The sequence below is a fragment of the Lolium perenne genome, chromosome 1 (genome assembly GCF_019359855.2).
Source record: "Lolium perenne isolate Kyuss_39 chromosome 1, Kyuss_2.0, whole genome shotgun sequence".
Taxonomy (NCBI): domain Eukaryota; kingdom Viridiplantae; phylum Streptophyta; class Magnoliopsida; order Poales; family Poaceae; genus Lolium; species Lolium perenne.
The window spans coordinates 16,767,494-16,782,363 of NC_067244.2; the positions used below are offsets into that span (position 1 = coordinate 16,767,494).

General features: G+C 41.1%; 2 protein-coding genes across 2 annotated transcripts; one reads left to right on the forward strand and one right to left on the reverse strand.

Annotated features, from left to right (window-relative positions):
• Positions 1 to 4,167: 4,167 nt before the first annotated feature.
• LOC127327472 (uncharacterized) lies at positions 4,168 to 5,918 on the reverse strand. Its single transcript, XM_071820855.1, has 7 exons — positions 5,796 to 5,918; positions 5,109 to 5,713; positions 4,862 to 5,021; positions 4,675 to 4,767; positions 4,452 to 4,577; positions 4,297 to 4,371; positions 4,168 to 4,185 (listed from the first exon to the last, which is right to left on the reverse strand). Exons 1-7 carry the CDS (start codon positions 5,898 to 5,900, stop codon positions 4,168 to 4,170), a joined length of 1,182 nt encoding a protein of 393 aa, XP_071676956.1. The 5' UTR covers positions 5,901 to 5,918.
• A 2,076-nt stretch (positions 5,919 to 7,994) lies between these two features.
• Positions 7,995 to 8,372, forward strand: LOC139831562 (uncharacterized). The gene has a single exon (XM_071820858.1). The coding sequence runs from the start codon at positions 7,995 to 7,997 to the stop codon at positions 8,370 to 8,372; it is 378 nt and encodes a 125-aa protein (XP_071676959.1).
• Positions 8,373 to 14,870: the final 6,498 nt, after the last annotated feature.

Genomic DNA, 14,870 nt, shown 5'->3' on the forward strand with positions numbered 1-14,870 from the left:
TCTGTGATTAAAAAATAGCCTGACAAAAATAATTTATATCCAATTTACAGGAGGTCTACAGCAACCAGGCAAGACCAAGCAGCAGCTATGCTATACCAGACAAACAGAATGACAGGAAAACACACAAGCAACCAATACCAGAAAAAATTATCAAGGTACAATTCAAGAATTTATACAAGATAAATGATGATTATGCATTATGGAGAAACATCAGTAAACCAGGAATCTAACACAAAGTTTACTTGGTTTACTTATTTGCAGGAAATGAAGTTTGCCACGGCCAACACCAACTCCAGTGATAGCACAACAAGCAATGCAAAGGTAGTAACTACATGTATGTATTTATAATTACAAATTACATATAAAATAATGCATTAAAAAAAATTGTATACCTTTAATTTACAGGAAACATATGAAGCATACACATGTACAGAAACATCGGGAAACAAAATCATCGATCAGCAGGTACGTACTTTTGATTTCAAAAACAGTACACACTTTGTTATATGTGGAAATAAACATTAAAATATCTAAACATCTGGAACACCATCTTACAAAAACTGATGCACAATATGAATGTTATGAATTCAGGAATACAGAGAAATGGGAAGTACAGACGAAGAAACAAGTGCCTCAAAGGAAACAAATCAAAAAGAAGCTTATTCATCATCGCAGAAACACAGCACAGGAGATTCAAACTCGCCCTCGGAGGAACAAGCTACCAAACAAGAAACAAAAGAAGAACTGAAGGATGATGATCCAGAAATAAATCCACATCCTCCAACAAAGATGGAAGAGGAAATGGACAAGATGTTCAGCACAGATGACTACCCAGCAGTTGAAGAGATTATCAGTGCAGCTACACCAAAGGAAGGTGAACGTTTCAAAACAAGAGACGATGCATTCTACAGATACGCTCTGTATGCAAGAAAGGAAGGATTTGCAGTGAAGAAGTTCAGCAGCAAGAGATCAGGAAAAAACGGAGAAATTTACATGCAAACGTTTGCATGTAACAAGGAAGGATGCACAAACACAGATGCCGAACCATCGTCGCACAGGAGAACAAACATACTACTGAAGACTGACTGTAAAGCACAGATAATTGTAAAACAATTTGATGGATACTGGTACATCAAGAAGGTTCACTTAGAACACAACCACCCGCTGGAACCAACAGACTATCTCATTAGGTTTGCACACTGTCACAAAAGGATGACTGATCTCGACAGGAGATTAATTCATCTACTACAGATGGGACGTCTGCCACCAAGGAAGATGATGTTAATCTTCCGGTCGATCAGAGGGAAATTCCGTGGAATACCCTTCGATGCTGTTGATCTAAGCAACATAAAGAGTCAACAACAACAAATAGAGAAGGACCATGACATCCAGAAGTGCCTGGAACGCTTCAAGACACTCCAGAAAACAAGCACTGGTTTCTATCATGCCATGGAAATAGACAGCGAGAAAAGAGTTCGGAGCCTGTTTTGGATGGACGCAATGTGCGTAATGAACTACAAGCTGTTCGGTGACTACATATCTTTCGACACAACTTTCAGCACAAATAAGTATGGCTTACCATTTGTTCCTATAGTTGGGGTGAACAATCACGGCTCCACAGTACTGTTTGCCGTTGCTCTGCTAAAGGATCAAACAATGAGATACATTTATATGGGTACTGGAAATATTTGTTCAGGCCATGGGTGGAAAAGAACCAAAGACAATAATAACAGACCAGGACAAGGCAATGAAGAAAGCAATAAAAACAGTTCTAAAGTCCACAACACACAGGAACTGCTACTACCACATCGTGACCAAGATGAGCCAGAAAGAGAGCACCTTCTTTGCAAAAAATACAGGACTGTCGGAAATGCTAATGTACATTGCAAAGAACGCATTCACACCAGCTGAGTTCGAAATGGGATGGAATAAAGTGATAGAGGATTACAATGCTAGCGGAGAAGAACACCTAAGCAAGTTATTCAGGATAAGACACAGGTGGGTACCAGCATACTTCATGGATAAATTTTTCCCATTCTCATCAAGCACAGGAAGGAGCGAGAGCACAAATAACATGTGGAAATGCTATAGCCAGCACACAGACACGATAACAATGTTCCTTGAACAATATGAGGTCATACAAGACAAGTGCTTATCTGCCCTGGACAAGAAGAAGCTCACATCAACACTGAAAACAGCAAAATTAGTAACAAGACATCCGTTTGAGAAGCAAGCTCTTGAACAATTCACAAATGACATATTCGAGAAGTTCCAGATTGAGATCACAAACAACACGGCATTCAAGGTAGATGGATCACTTGAACCTGGTCGCCACCTGCGGCTGAAAAGAATAGTGAAATTCTACAACCACATGGAATTCAAAAGGGAGTTGTTTGACGTCACATTTGACGATGAAAAAAAAAACTTCATGTGTTCCTGCAAAAAGATGCAGAGGGATGGTATACATTGCTGCCATGTAATAAAAGCAATGGTTCACATGGAGATCAATGATTTGCCAGAGAGTTTTGTGATTAAAAGATGGAGAAAAGACATAGACATGGAACTCGCAACATTAGGAAATGTCGCAGATGCTTCTTGCGGAGACGAAACACTAAAGTTTGCCGGTGTGATGAGCCATATGGCAGAACTTTGCAACAAAGCGTGCCCAAATGACAAAGCATACAATGTCATGATTCAGTGTATGCGTGATATGGAAACAAAAGTGCTGGCAGCAATAAGAGAAGATGAAGGAGCTAAAAAACTTCATGACGAAGAAACAGGTAGCAACGAAACATTGCGTGACCCACCAATGTCCGACAGAAGAGGAACAAAAAGAGGGGACAGAATGATGCCAGGTTCAGAAAAAAGACAGAAAACTAGACAAATAAAATGCGGATACTGCAAGAAATCAGGTCACAACAAAACAGGATGTGGAGAACTGAAAGCAAAAATTGCAGCAGAGGGCAAAGACAGCAAGAAGAAGACACAAGCGACGAAGCAGAAGCAGCAGCATCACAGGAAAGATATACAAGCAATACAGCACAGAATCAATCAAGCAACAGACACACAAATAACGATAGTAACACAACAGAGAGAACAACACAACCAGGAAACACTTACGGTATGTACTACCACAACGGAAGAATAAGATGCAACTTGGAATATCTAGTATTTGGTACAAAAAACACATTAACAAGGTAAGTGTGCCCATGAAGTTTCTTTGTCAGTGATGAAAACCTACTGATGCAAATAATCTGCTTTTCCCTACAAATTAACATAAATTTAAAATATATTTATTTGCAGACGTCGACGATGAACAAAGGATATCAAAAGGAGAGCAACAAAAGTAGGAATCACTCAAGGAGGAAGCCACATGAATATTTAGAATATATGATACAGACAATGGAATGAATATGTAACGTTATTATGTACTTCATTTCCTTATTTTGTACAATCAAGTTCACTTCATTGACTTCACTGGACGAAAAAAGGATAACCATTGTAAAACAGTTCTTACTTTCGAATTCTTCAATCTGTTCGCGAACGAAACTTGCCAAATAATCAGGAGAATCATAAGTGAGCATCATTCCGGCGAAGAACTGTCGAAAACTTTCGATGTCAGCCTGAAAAACACGAAACAACACAATGGTTAATGATCTTCAACAAGAATGCACAAGCTCCAAACGAAAAAGTACACAACGACTAAACAAAAAGATGCACAAGTACTAAAAACAACCATTGACATGTACTATTTATACAGCGAACAAGTACTAAAAAACTGCGTTAAATACTACTCCCTCCGTTCCTTTCTATAATGCCTATTGTTTTTTCGCATTTGTTTCAGAATATAAGAGTAAAGCTATGTTTTTTTTGCAAAGAACCCCCTTCCACCGATCAGGTCAAGTCTAGAAAATCTGGAAACCGATCTGGTCATGTATTTCTGAGATCTGTTTTCAGTTTCCTATTTTTTCTGTGATATCGCTAGGGGGTTTTGTGTGAAAAAATAGCTCGCGCTAATTTCCGTGCCAAAAAACAATAGGCACTATAGAAAGGAACGGAGGGAGTATTGAATAAAACTATGTACACAACACACTACCTACCTTGAATACATCTGGGTAAAAATTAGCCTTGAATATCCAAATAAACCTCATTGCATAGATACCACAGTCATGCCTCGCGCTTGTCCTAATGGTCAAAAAGAAAGAAACAATTAAATCCAAACACAGTAAACAAAATAAAATCATAGTTCACATTAAGGAAAGATGATTACTCTGAACAAGAAGGGGTGCCACAAACTTTTATCTTGAACGATGAGATATTTAATCTCTCGACACCATGAAGATAACTGTAAAGTTTCTTAAATGATTTGCACTGAAAGAATAAAAAATAAAAGTTATTGTTGTCATGTGTAAATAATTATTTAATTAGCTAGATTACAACGAAAACCATACAATTCTTTGAGTAGAAGCCATCTGAGCTTCAGTCAACTCCAGCGAGCTAGACACTCTAAATTTCCTGAAATGGAAGTCGACAAAGATAACCCACCAATGGCTGTAATCGCAACAAGTAATGTAGACCTGTTTGAAATTAAACAATCACACGAGAAATAAGAAAGCATCCACGATACTTGTAGTAGAAAAAATATAAGCGCCAAACAAAACATGACAAACATGCCTCTTCCCTATCCAAACTATAGTACTTCAGATCATGTTCACCAAAGCTTGCAGCAAGATGAATAGGGTCAGCCTCATCCACATCAAGAATATGCTGGAAAAAACAACAAGAAGATGTTTAAAAAACTAAATGCTAAAAACATTTAGTTAAAAAATAAATAAATCTAAAACATATACACATGACGTACCGCCAAAGAGCTCGGAATAAATAAGAAATCAAGACCATCATCAACGCACTTAAGAAAAACATCCATAACAGAAGGATCCATGAAACCACCACCCTTCATAGCAAGGTAGAAACTATGCCAGCTGACAGACTTACCACCAACTTCAAGTATTTTCTCGGAACTGCAATTGTTAAAAACAACAAGAATAAACATCCGTATATACAAAAATAGATGAAAAATAGATGGAAAATTGAATTCCAATGGTTACCCTTCAATGTAATTCCTAGGAGCCTCAAGTACATCAGCAAACAACATTCTATGCAAAGCAGTTACAGGGACTTCCTCTTCCCCAGATAGCTCCTTAAGCTCAAGACAATCATCAGAATCGCCGTCTGCATAGGAATCATACTCCTGAGCCACAGAACTACCTCCAACAACATTTTCAGTTTCAGGCTCCTTTCCCTTGCATGTACATGGCCCCGAACGCTCAAGACAACAATCCTCAAGACAATAATCAGAATCAGTGTCTGCATTGCCATCACCCTTCTGTGCCACAGAACTACCTCCAACAACATTTTCAGTTTCAGGCTCCTTTCCCTTGCATGTACATGGCCCCGAACGCTCAAGACAACAATCCTCAAGACAATAATCAGAATCAGTGTCTGCATTGCCATCACCCTTCTGTGCCACAGAACTACCTCCAACAACATTTCCAGTTTCAGGCTCCTTTCTCTTGCAAGCACATGGCTGCTTCTTCAACTCAATTGACAAAAGAGAAACCATATCACGCATCTGATCAGCAAGACCACGTCCCGTTCTTATCATCGACGAAATGAAGATAGTCTTCCACATTTCTTTCAGCTTAGAACGTAACTGTAAATAAAAAACACAATTAAGAATGCAATTTACAATAACACAATAATTAAAAATCAAAAGACATAATAAAAAACCTTACATCATTATGCATTTCACCAGGAAACATATCTGAGATGTGACGATCGACTGCTTCACGAAGATGGTCAGGAATATCAGCACGAGAGTGAAAACCTGGATCTGCCATCTTTTCCAACCTGAACAAGCACTGGAGAACACTAAAATTAGTTCAGGTACAATGTGTGCAGCTTATCAATTTCGAAACTAGAAAAAACAGGACAACAAAAAAAGATTACAACAGAAACCACCTTTGTCGTCGCAATTGCATATCTTCACTACACGTCTAAAACGATACGCGCCTTTGGCGCAAATACATCGACAACCAAACAAACCAAAAGAAAGCAACATAATTTACACGCATGCACTGGCGAAGACGTGTAACAGAGCAGCACCTTTGCTGCCGCTAAACTCTACAACAAATAGGTGCACAAGTACAAGAGATATAGGTGCACAAGTACAAGAGATATACGTGCACAAGTACAAGAGATATAGGTGCACAAGTACAAGAGATATACGTGCACAAGTACAAGAGATATAGGTGCACAAGTACAAGAGATATAGGTGCACAAGTACAAGAGATATAGGTGCACAAGTACAAGAGATATACGTGCACAAGTACAAGAGATATAGGTGCACAAGTACAAGAGATATACGTGCACAAGTACAAGAGATATAGGTGCACAAGTACAAGAGATATACGTGCACAAGTACAAGAGATATACGTGCACAAGTACAAGAGATATATGTGCACAAGTACAAGAGATATACGTGCACAAGTACGATAGACTAAGCTACGCAAGTACAGAACAAATTGTCACACGAGTACCAAGGTCAAACACGAACAAGTACAAGACACAAAGGACAGCAAGTACCAAACAGAAACGGGTGGACATACAGAAGTACAAAACCATCTTATGAACAACCACTGGACAAACCCTAGAAATAGTTCAGGTACGATGTGTGATAAAACTAGACCAAACAGTACAACAAAATGCACAGATAGAAACCACAAGAACCACCAGAGTCATCGAATCTGCATGTCAACACGACACGGGAAACTCAGCGGCTCATCCAGAGCGGGTAAATCGTCAAGAAAAAAGACCAAGAAACCCTAAATAGTGAAACTCAGCAGCTCATCCAGATGCATGTAACCACGAAATGTGGAATTATACGGCTACTCCGACAAAGGCAAACCCTAACTAGTGTTACTCAGAAAATGTATAACCAAGAAGAGGCGGAAGAAATCGATGAAAAAAGAACGACTTTACTGAGAGAAAACGCATCTGCATCCGCCTTCCGCATATTTTCCATTTGAAAGTGCTACCTCCCTCCCATTAATTCCCCAGAAAACTCACAGCCCGGAAATACAAAGGGAAAATACTGATTCGATCTAATCGAATCAAAGGGAAAAACCAAGATCTTAGAAACCCTAAGCAGGCAGAAAAACGCGACAGCGCTTACCACTGGAGCAGGAAAAACGTCCGCCGACGATGAGTTGCGAGAGGTTCTCGACAGCAACGGAGGAGAAGGGAAAATAGCAGCGCCGCCGACGAGACGACCAGCCGAAGGAACCAGAACCCACGACCAGCCCAGACGACAGAAGAAGAATAAGGGAAAAAACGGAGATAAAGGCAGACGCGAAACGGGTCCCTGTAAACCCGTTAAGTGAGAAGCGGACCCGTTACGAGAAGTGGACGGTTCGCAAAATCACCAGAAAGCAACACGTGTCGAGCGCGGAGGAAGTCCACCGGCAAATTCCGCGCCCCACGTTCAACCACGTGTCGCGCGCGGAGAAAGTCTCTTCCCTTCCCAGAGGTCGGCCTTTTTCTAGAGTTTTCGAGTAGTCGATGTCGTTGGTTTCGAGGAAGCAGTCAGCGATGTGGCTGATGAGTTCTGGCGGGAGAGAGGCCCAGCATGGGGATCGGCGGCCGCCATTCATAGTCGCAAAGGAGCTGCCCTAGTTCGTCCAATTCGATCTGGCTTAAAAAATCTGCCCTAGTTTGTTAACAAATCCGATCGGGAGTCATATTGGATTTACTGGGCCGGTACGCGTGTGCTTGGGCCACAATTTGTTGCTATCTCCTTGTAGAGTAAACGCTTTTGTTGGTCTGGAGTCCGGCTCCATGTTCTTTCCGTCCTCGGTTGATCAATCATAAAACTAGTGTCCACGAACTCTGAGCAAAATCGCATCTACTCCATCAGATCGGAAAAAAGCTTCCACATGCCGCCACCGGAGAGACCGCTCGAGCTCGACGACCTCCTCGAGGAGATCCTCCTACGCCTCCCTCCACGGCCGTCGTCCCTTCCGCGCGCCTCCCTAGTCTGTGCCCGTTGGCGTCGGATCATCTCCAACCCTCAGTTTCTGAAAAGATTTCGTGCTCACCACCGCACGCCCCAGCTCCTGGGCCTCTTTGTCTGGGACCTCGTCGAATTATCATTCATATCCACTCTAGATCCACCTGACTGCATCCCCGCTGCACGCTTCTCCATGCCACGACGTTGCGACGACTGCTGGAGGTTCCATGGCTGCCGCCATGGCCTCGTCGTCCTAATCACCCAAGCACGCGACGCCGTTATCATATGGGACACCCCCCACTAACCGTCAGCGCCGTGTGGCCTTTCCAGAATGCTTCCCCGGGCATTGCCAAAACGCCACAGTGCTATGCGACGCCGGCGAAGCAAGCCACGTGCACGGCGATTGCTACTTGAGCCCTTTCAAATTGGTCCTGCTACCAGTGGACTACAATAGATGTGCGCACGCTTACATCTATAAATCCAAGTATGAAACTTGGCAAAGTGCGGTTCCATCAGTACCCATTCCAAAGGGTATACGAGTCTTCACGCCAAGCATCCTCGTTCAGAATGCACTTTACTGGGAGTTGAGTGAGGGTACCATCATTGAGTTGGATCTTCAAAGACAGTGCCTAGATGTGATCCAAAAGCCAAGAGATCTCCGCCACCCTGAGTACCAATTTCAGATATTGCGGACAGCAGAGAATAGGCTTGGCTTGGCCAATATGTCAAGTGAAAGTATGGGCATGGAGTTATGGGAGAGAAGGACCAACTCTCACGGTGTTGTCGAATGGGTACTTGAGAAGGAGAAAATTACAAAAAACCACCACATATCAGGCAGTCGTTTCAAAAAGCAACCACTATTCGATTTTTTTTCAAAAAACCACCACTCTGCGGTTAACACGTTGCAAGGTCCACTGATTCACGTCCGACCCGATTTTAATCACGAAACTGACGAGTCGGGCCCACGGTCAGGTCTACGTGGCACAGCATAGACGGTGCGCGTTACGGCTGTTAACGACCGTTAACGGTGCAGTGGGGCCCACCACTTGGTCGTTTTTTATGGACGGATCGCGTGGAGTTGACCAGCTCACTCTCCCCTAGCCAGTGAGCTTTTGCTCGTCGCCGTCGCCGCACTGGAGCAGCGCCGCCGCCTGGAGACTTGACGCCGTTCCCGCGAGGCACCGACGAGGGAGGCGATGCCGAGCTGGCACGACGGGTCGACGAGCTCAGAGAGGCTCCCTGTAAGTGGCCGATTTGAATTTCTAGGGTTTCCGATTTGGGGGAGAATTTGGGGATTTGTATGCATTGGTCGATTTACTTCGATTTCGTTTGCATTTTTGCTCAATAGGAGTTCAATGACATCGACTATGCTCCTGATACTACTGAGGAACCTACATTTCACGGATTGGCCGTGGGATCTGGTGAATGATGCCGTGTCCACAACCTTGAGCCGGTGAGATGTGTGGCCTTTGAAGGGCCGAACACTGGTCGTCGTTTCTACCTCTGCTCCATTGAAAATGTGAGTGTTATTTTTTGCTGTTGAACCAGTGCAATATCTGTATGCCTCAACCATAGAAAATTGTAGTGTGTAATTATATGTGTGTAATACTCTGTAATTTAAGCATAGCAATTGTCTGTATATTTAGTAATTTCATAGCAAAAATCTATGTAATTGAACCATAGCATGTTAACCATTTGTTGGCAGCATATTTGAAATTATTTATGCCTCAACCATTTTCTTTTCCAGTTGATATAATTAAGTGCAGCATTGTGTAGAAATATAGATAATTTACTATGGGGAATTAAGTGCACCATAGCATGGAGTGATATATATTTACTGCAGCATAATATACATAATTTCCCTAATTGTGCTAATTTTTATGCAGCATGTTCTGAACTGTGGCTTCCATGCATGGGTAGATAGTGAGTGGCCTGAGCCACTACAAAATGCTTTGAAGAAACTATGGGGAATGTACTACTCTAGCAATTCAGGTAGAATTGATGACAAGTTAGAGCATGCCAGATTTGTTGAGGAGCTTGCTGTAGAGAAAAACAAGATTGAGAAGAAGTATGCAAGCCTGCTAGTTGATGTGAAGAAATTTGCAGAAGAGACTGAGAAAAGAGTGGTGGAGAGAAATTGCAAGTTGATAACTTCAGGAGCTGCTGATGAAATTAATGAGCTAAAGAAGGAAGTTGCTGAGCTGAAGCAGTTGCAGAAAACACAGGCTGAGGTCATTAGGGCAAACAAGGAGGAATTGGAGGCAGGAAGAGAAGCTTGGAAGACAGAAACTGATGCTTTGAAGAAAGAGAAGGATGCATTGAATGAGGAGAAGAGAAAGCTGGAGTACATGCTTGATACGTCTCCAACGTATCCATAATTTCTGATGTTCCATGCTTGTTTTGTGATAATACTTACATGTTTTGCTTGCACTTTATAATATTTTTATGCGTTTTTCAGAACTAACCTATTAACAAGATGCCACAGTGCCAGTTCCTGTTTTCTGCTGTTTTTGGTTCCAGAAAGGCTGTTCGGGCAATATTCTCGGAATTGGACGAAATCAACGCCAAACATCCTATTTTTCCCGGGAGGCTCCAGAACACCGACGAAGAGTCGGAGAGGGGCTAGAGGGCCACCTGACCATAAGGCGGCGCGGCCTAGCCTGGGCCCGCGCCAGCCTATGGTGAGGAGCCCCCAGGCGCCCCCTTGCGCCGCCTCTTCGCCTATAAAACCCCTTTCGACCTAAAAACGCAGTACCAATTGACGAAACTCCAGAAAGACTCCAGGGGCGCCGCCGCCATCGCAAAACTCCAATTCGGGGGACAGAACTCTCTGTTCCGGCACCCTGCCGGGACGGGGAAGTGCCCCCGGAAGCCATCTCCATCGACGCCACCGCCTCCATCATGCTCCGTGAGTAGTTCCCCCATGGACTACGGGTTCTAGCAGTAGCTAGTCGGTATACTCTCCTCCATGTACTTCAATACAATGATCTCATGAGCTGCCTTACATGATTGAGATTCATCTAATGTAATCGGTGTTCTGTTTGTTGGGATCCGATGGATGATACATTATGATTAGTCTATCTACAAAGTTTGTGAAGTTATTGTTGCTGCAATCTTGTTATTCTTAATGCTTGTCACTAGGGCCCGAGTGGCATGATCTTAGATTTAAGCTCTATATTGTTGCTTAGATTGTATCTACAAGTTGTATGCACATGTCGCTGTCCGGAACCAAAGGCCCCGAAGTGACAGAAATCGGGACAACCGGAGGGGATGGCGGTGATGTGAGGGACACATGTTTTCACGGAGTGTTAATGCTTTGCTCCGATACTCTATTAAAAGGAGTACCTTAATATCCAGTAGATTCCCTTGAGGCCCGGCTGCCACCGGCTGGTAGGACAAAAGATGTTGTGCAAGTTTCTCATTGCGAGCACGTACGACTATAATTGGAAAACATGCCTACATGATTAATGAATTGATGTTCTTTCTTAATGCTTTATCAATCCTATTAATTGCCCAACTGTAATTTGTTCACCCAACACTTGTCACTTATTGGAGAGTTACCACTAGTGTAGATCGCTGGGAACCCCGGTCCATCTCTCATCATCATATACTCGTTCTATATGTCATTGGAAGTAGTATCAACTATTTTCTGGTGCCATTGCTCCTGTGTTACTCCCTCTTTAGCTCTTTGTATTCTTTGTTACTATTGCTCTCATATTACTGCTGCTTTCACATCACCCCTGTTACTAGTGCTTTTCCAGGTGCAGCTGAATTGACAACTCAGTTGTTAAGGCTTATAAGTATTCTTTACCTCCCCTTGTGTCGAATCTATAAATTTGGGTTTTACTTCCCTCGAAGACTATCGCGATCCCCTATACTTGTGGGTCATCAAGACTGTTTTCTGGCGCCGTTGCCGGGGAGGCATAGCTCTACTCATAAGTTCACCTGGGGAGTACACTCTACCTCTCTCTGTTTTTATTTTCTTTTATTTTGTTTTGCTTAGTTTACTTTTGTCTAGTTTATTTGTGCTTAGTTTATTTCTGTCTAGTGTTATTTTGCCTAGTTTACTTTTGCTTGGTTTCTTTTTGTCTTGTTTTATTTTATACCCAAAAATCCATAAAAATTTGAAAAATCTAAAAATTAAAAACTGCTGTTATGGGAGAACCTACAACCTATTTGGAGCTCATAGAATGTTATAATAATTATAGAGAATCAAGAACTGGTAAAATAATGAGTGCTATGATAGAAAAATTGAATACAATGGCTAAAATCTTGCTTAAACGCCATGATATAAACTGTTGCTCTCAACAGGATACTAAACATCTTCAATTTCAATGTGGCTTTAGTGAGGAATTTTTAATTAAGAACTATAATCGGAATTGCTATATTCATTATGGGTTCGAAGAGGTAGAACAATTTGTCTTATTTATGGGAGCCTCCGAGATAGAATCCTTCATGGTTAAGAATTATGAAACTTGTGTTGCTTGTAAGGACCTTAAAGATTATGTCTCTTCTATCCTTAATTGTTGCATAGAATGCTACAGTGATAATCCTTATATCATTGATTATAAAGAGAGATTCATTAATGCACAAGAATGCACTCACAATTTGCAGGAACCGGTGGAAGAAGAAATTGATGAACCTGAAAGCTCATTGGATGAAAAAGAGGAGGAAATTGATGAACCTGAAAGCTCATTGGATGAAAAAGAAGAGGAGAGCGACGAACAAAAGGAGGAAGAATGGATTAGCTACCCATGCCAACCTTCTAATGAGAGTAACTCTTCATCTCTTACACTATTTGATTGTCCTCCATGCTTACCGAAAGAGGTTGAATGTTATGTTCCTGTGGATTCTCTTGAAATATTACCTATGAGTAAAACTTGTGAGAATAATTATGCTACTGTTATATATGATAATCCATGCTACTTTGATAAATCTTATGATAATGCTTTGTTTGTGCCTGATGTCGAAATGCATGGTACTAAAGAATTTTGCTTGGCAAATGTTTATGATAAAGCTCTAGATGATGGTCCTATGTTACTTGATAATATTAATTGTGCTACTAATGAAAATGGGATTGGAGAGTTCTTGACTTTATCCAGGAGTCCCATATCTCTTGAGATTGATCGATCATCTTGTTATATTATTGATAAAAGCGTGTTTGAGAGTTTTAATTCCACTATTTTTGAGCCTGATAAAAATTATATGTTTGTGGATCATGAAAAGTATGCTGCATGTGATAGTTATATTGTTGAGTTTATTCATGAAGCTACTGAAAATCATTATGAGAGAGGAAAATATGGCTGTAGAAATTTGCATGGTACTAAAACACCTCTCTATATGCTTAAAATTTTGAAGTTACGCTTGTTCTATCTTCCTATGCTTGTTACTTTGCTTTTAATGAACTTGTTTATTTACAAGATTCCTTTGCATAGGAAGCATGTTAGACTTAAATGTGTTTTGAATTTACTTCTTGATGCTCTCTTTTGCCTCAAATACTATTTCTTGCGAGTGCACCATTTAAAACTGTTGAGCCCATCTTAATGGCTATAAAGAAAGAACTTCTTGGGAGATAACCCATGTGTTATTTTGCTACAGTACTTTGTTTTATATTTGTGTCTTGGAAGTTGTTTACTACTGTAGCAACCTCTTCTTATCTTAGTTTTGTGTTTTGTTGTGCCAAGTGAAGCCTCTAATCGAAGGTTGATACTAGATTTGGATTTCTGCGCAGAAACAGATTTCTATCGGTCACGAATCTGGGCTGTTTTCTCTGTAGGTAACTCAGAAAAATCTGCCAATTTACGTGCGTGTTCCTCAGATATGTACGCAACTTTCATTAGTTTTGAGTTTTCTGATTTGAGCAACGGAAATATTTATTTAAAATTCGTCTTTACTGGCTGTTCTGTTTTGGCAGATTCTGTCTCTGTTTTTTGCATTGTCTCTTGTGGACTTTAAGCAAGGCTTTCTAGACGTGGAGAGCTGTAGCTAATGTTTTATTGAGTTCTTGCAATGTGCCACTACAGGACCAAGGTGGATTCAAGTTTTTTGAGTACTAACCCCTCTAATGAAGTTTATGAGAAGTTTGGTGTGAAGGAAGTTTTCAAGGGTCAAGAGAGGAGGATGATATATGATCAAGAAGAGTGAAAAGTCTAAGCTTGGGGATGCCCCCGTGGTTCATCCCTGCATATTTCAAGAAGACTCAAGCGTCTAAGCTTGGGGATGCCCAAGGCATCCCCTTCTTCATCAACTTATCAGGTTTCTTCTATTGAAACTATATTTTTATTCGGTCACATCCTATGTGCTTTACTTGGAGCATCTGTGTGCTTTTATTTTTGTTTTGTTTGAATAAGATCGGATCCTAACAATCCTTGTTTGGGAGAGAGACACGCTCCGCTTTTTCATATGAACACTTGTTCTTCGTTTTACTTTTAATGTTCAATGATAAAAGTTGGAAGCTACAATACTTATTGGTTATTTGGTTGGAAACAGAAAATGCCTCATAATGTCTTGGATAATTTGACACTTGGCAATTGTTTTGAGCTCTCAAATAGATCATGATTAAGTTTTTTCATGTAGTTTAAACCTATTAGTGGAGAACTACCGTAGAGCTTGTTAAAATTGGTTTGCATAATTGATCTCTCTTAAGGTCTAGATATTTTCTGGTAAAAGTGTTTGAGCAACAAGGAAGACAGTGTAGAGTATTATAATGCTTGCAATATGTTCTTATGTGAGTTTTGCTGTACCGGTTCATACTTGTGTTTGCTTCAAACAACCTTGCTAGCCAAAGCCTTGTACTGAGAGG

What these genes read in the sequence shown, in the direction of transcription:
- LOC127327472 (XM_071820855.1), bottom strand. Translation starts at nt 5,900, where the DNA reads ATGGCAGATCCAGGTTTTCACTCTCGTGCTGATATTCCTGACCATCTT. An exon ending in TTATTCCGAGCTCTTTGGCG is followed by an intron (nt 4,768 to 4,861) that starts GTACGTCATGTG and finishes TGTTTTTTCCAG; the next exon opens with CATATTCTTGATGTGGATGA. An exon ending in ATAGTTTGGATAGGGAAGAG is followed by an intron (nt 4,578 to 4,674) that starts GCATGTTTGTCA and finishes AATTTCAAACAG; the next exon opens with GTCTACATTACTTGTTGCGA.
- LOC139831562 (XM_071820858.1), top strand. Translation starts at nt 7,995, where the DNA reads ATGCCGCCACCGGAGAGACCGCTCGAGCTCGACGACCTCCTCGAGGAG.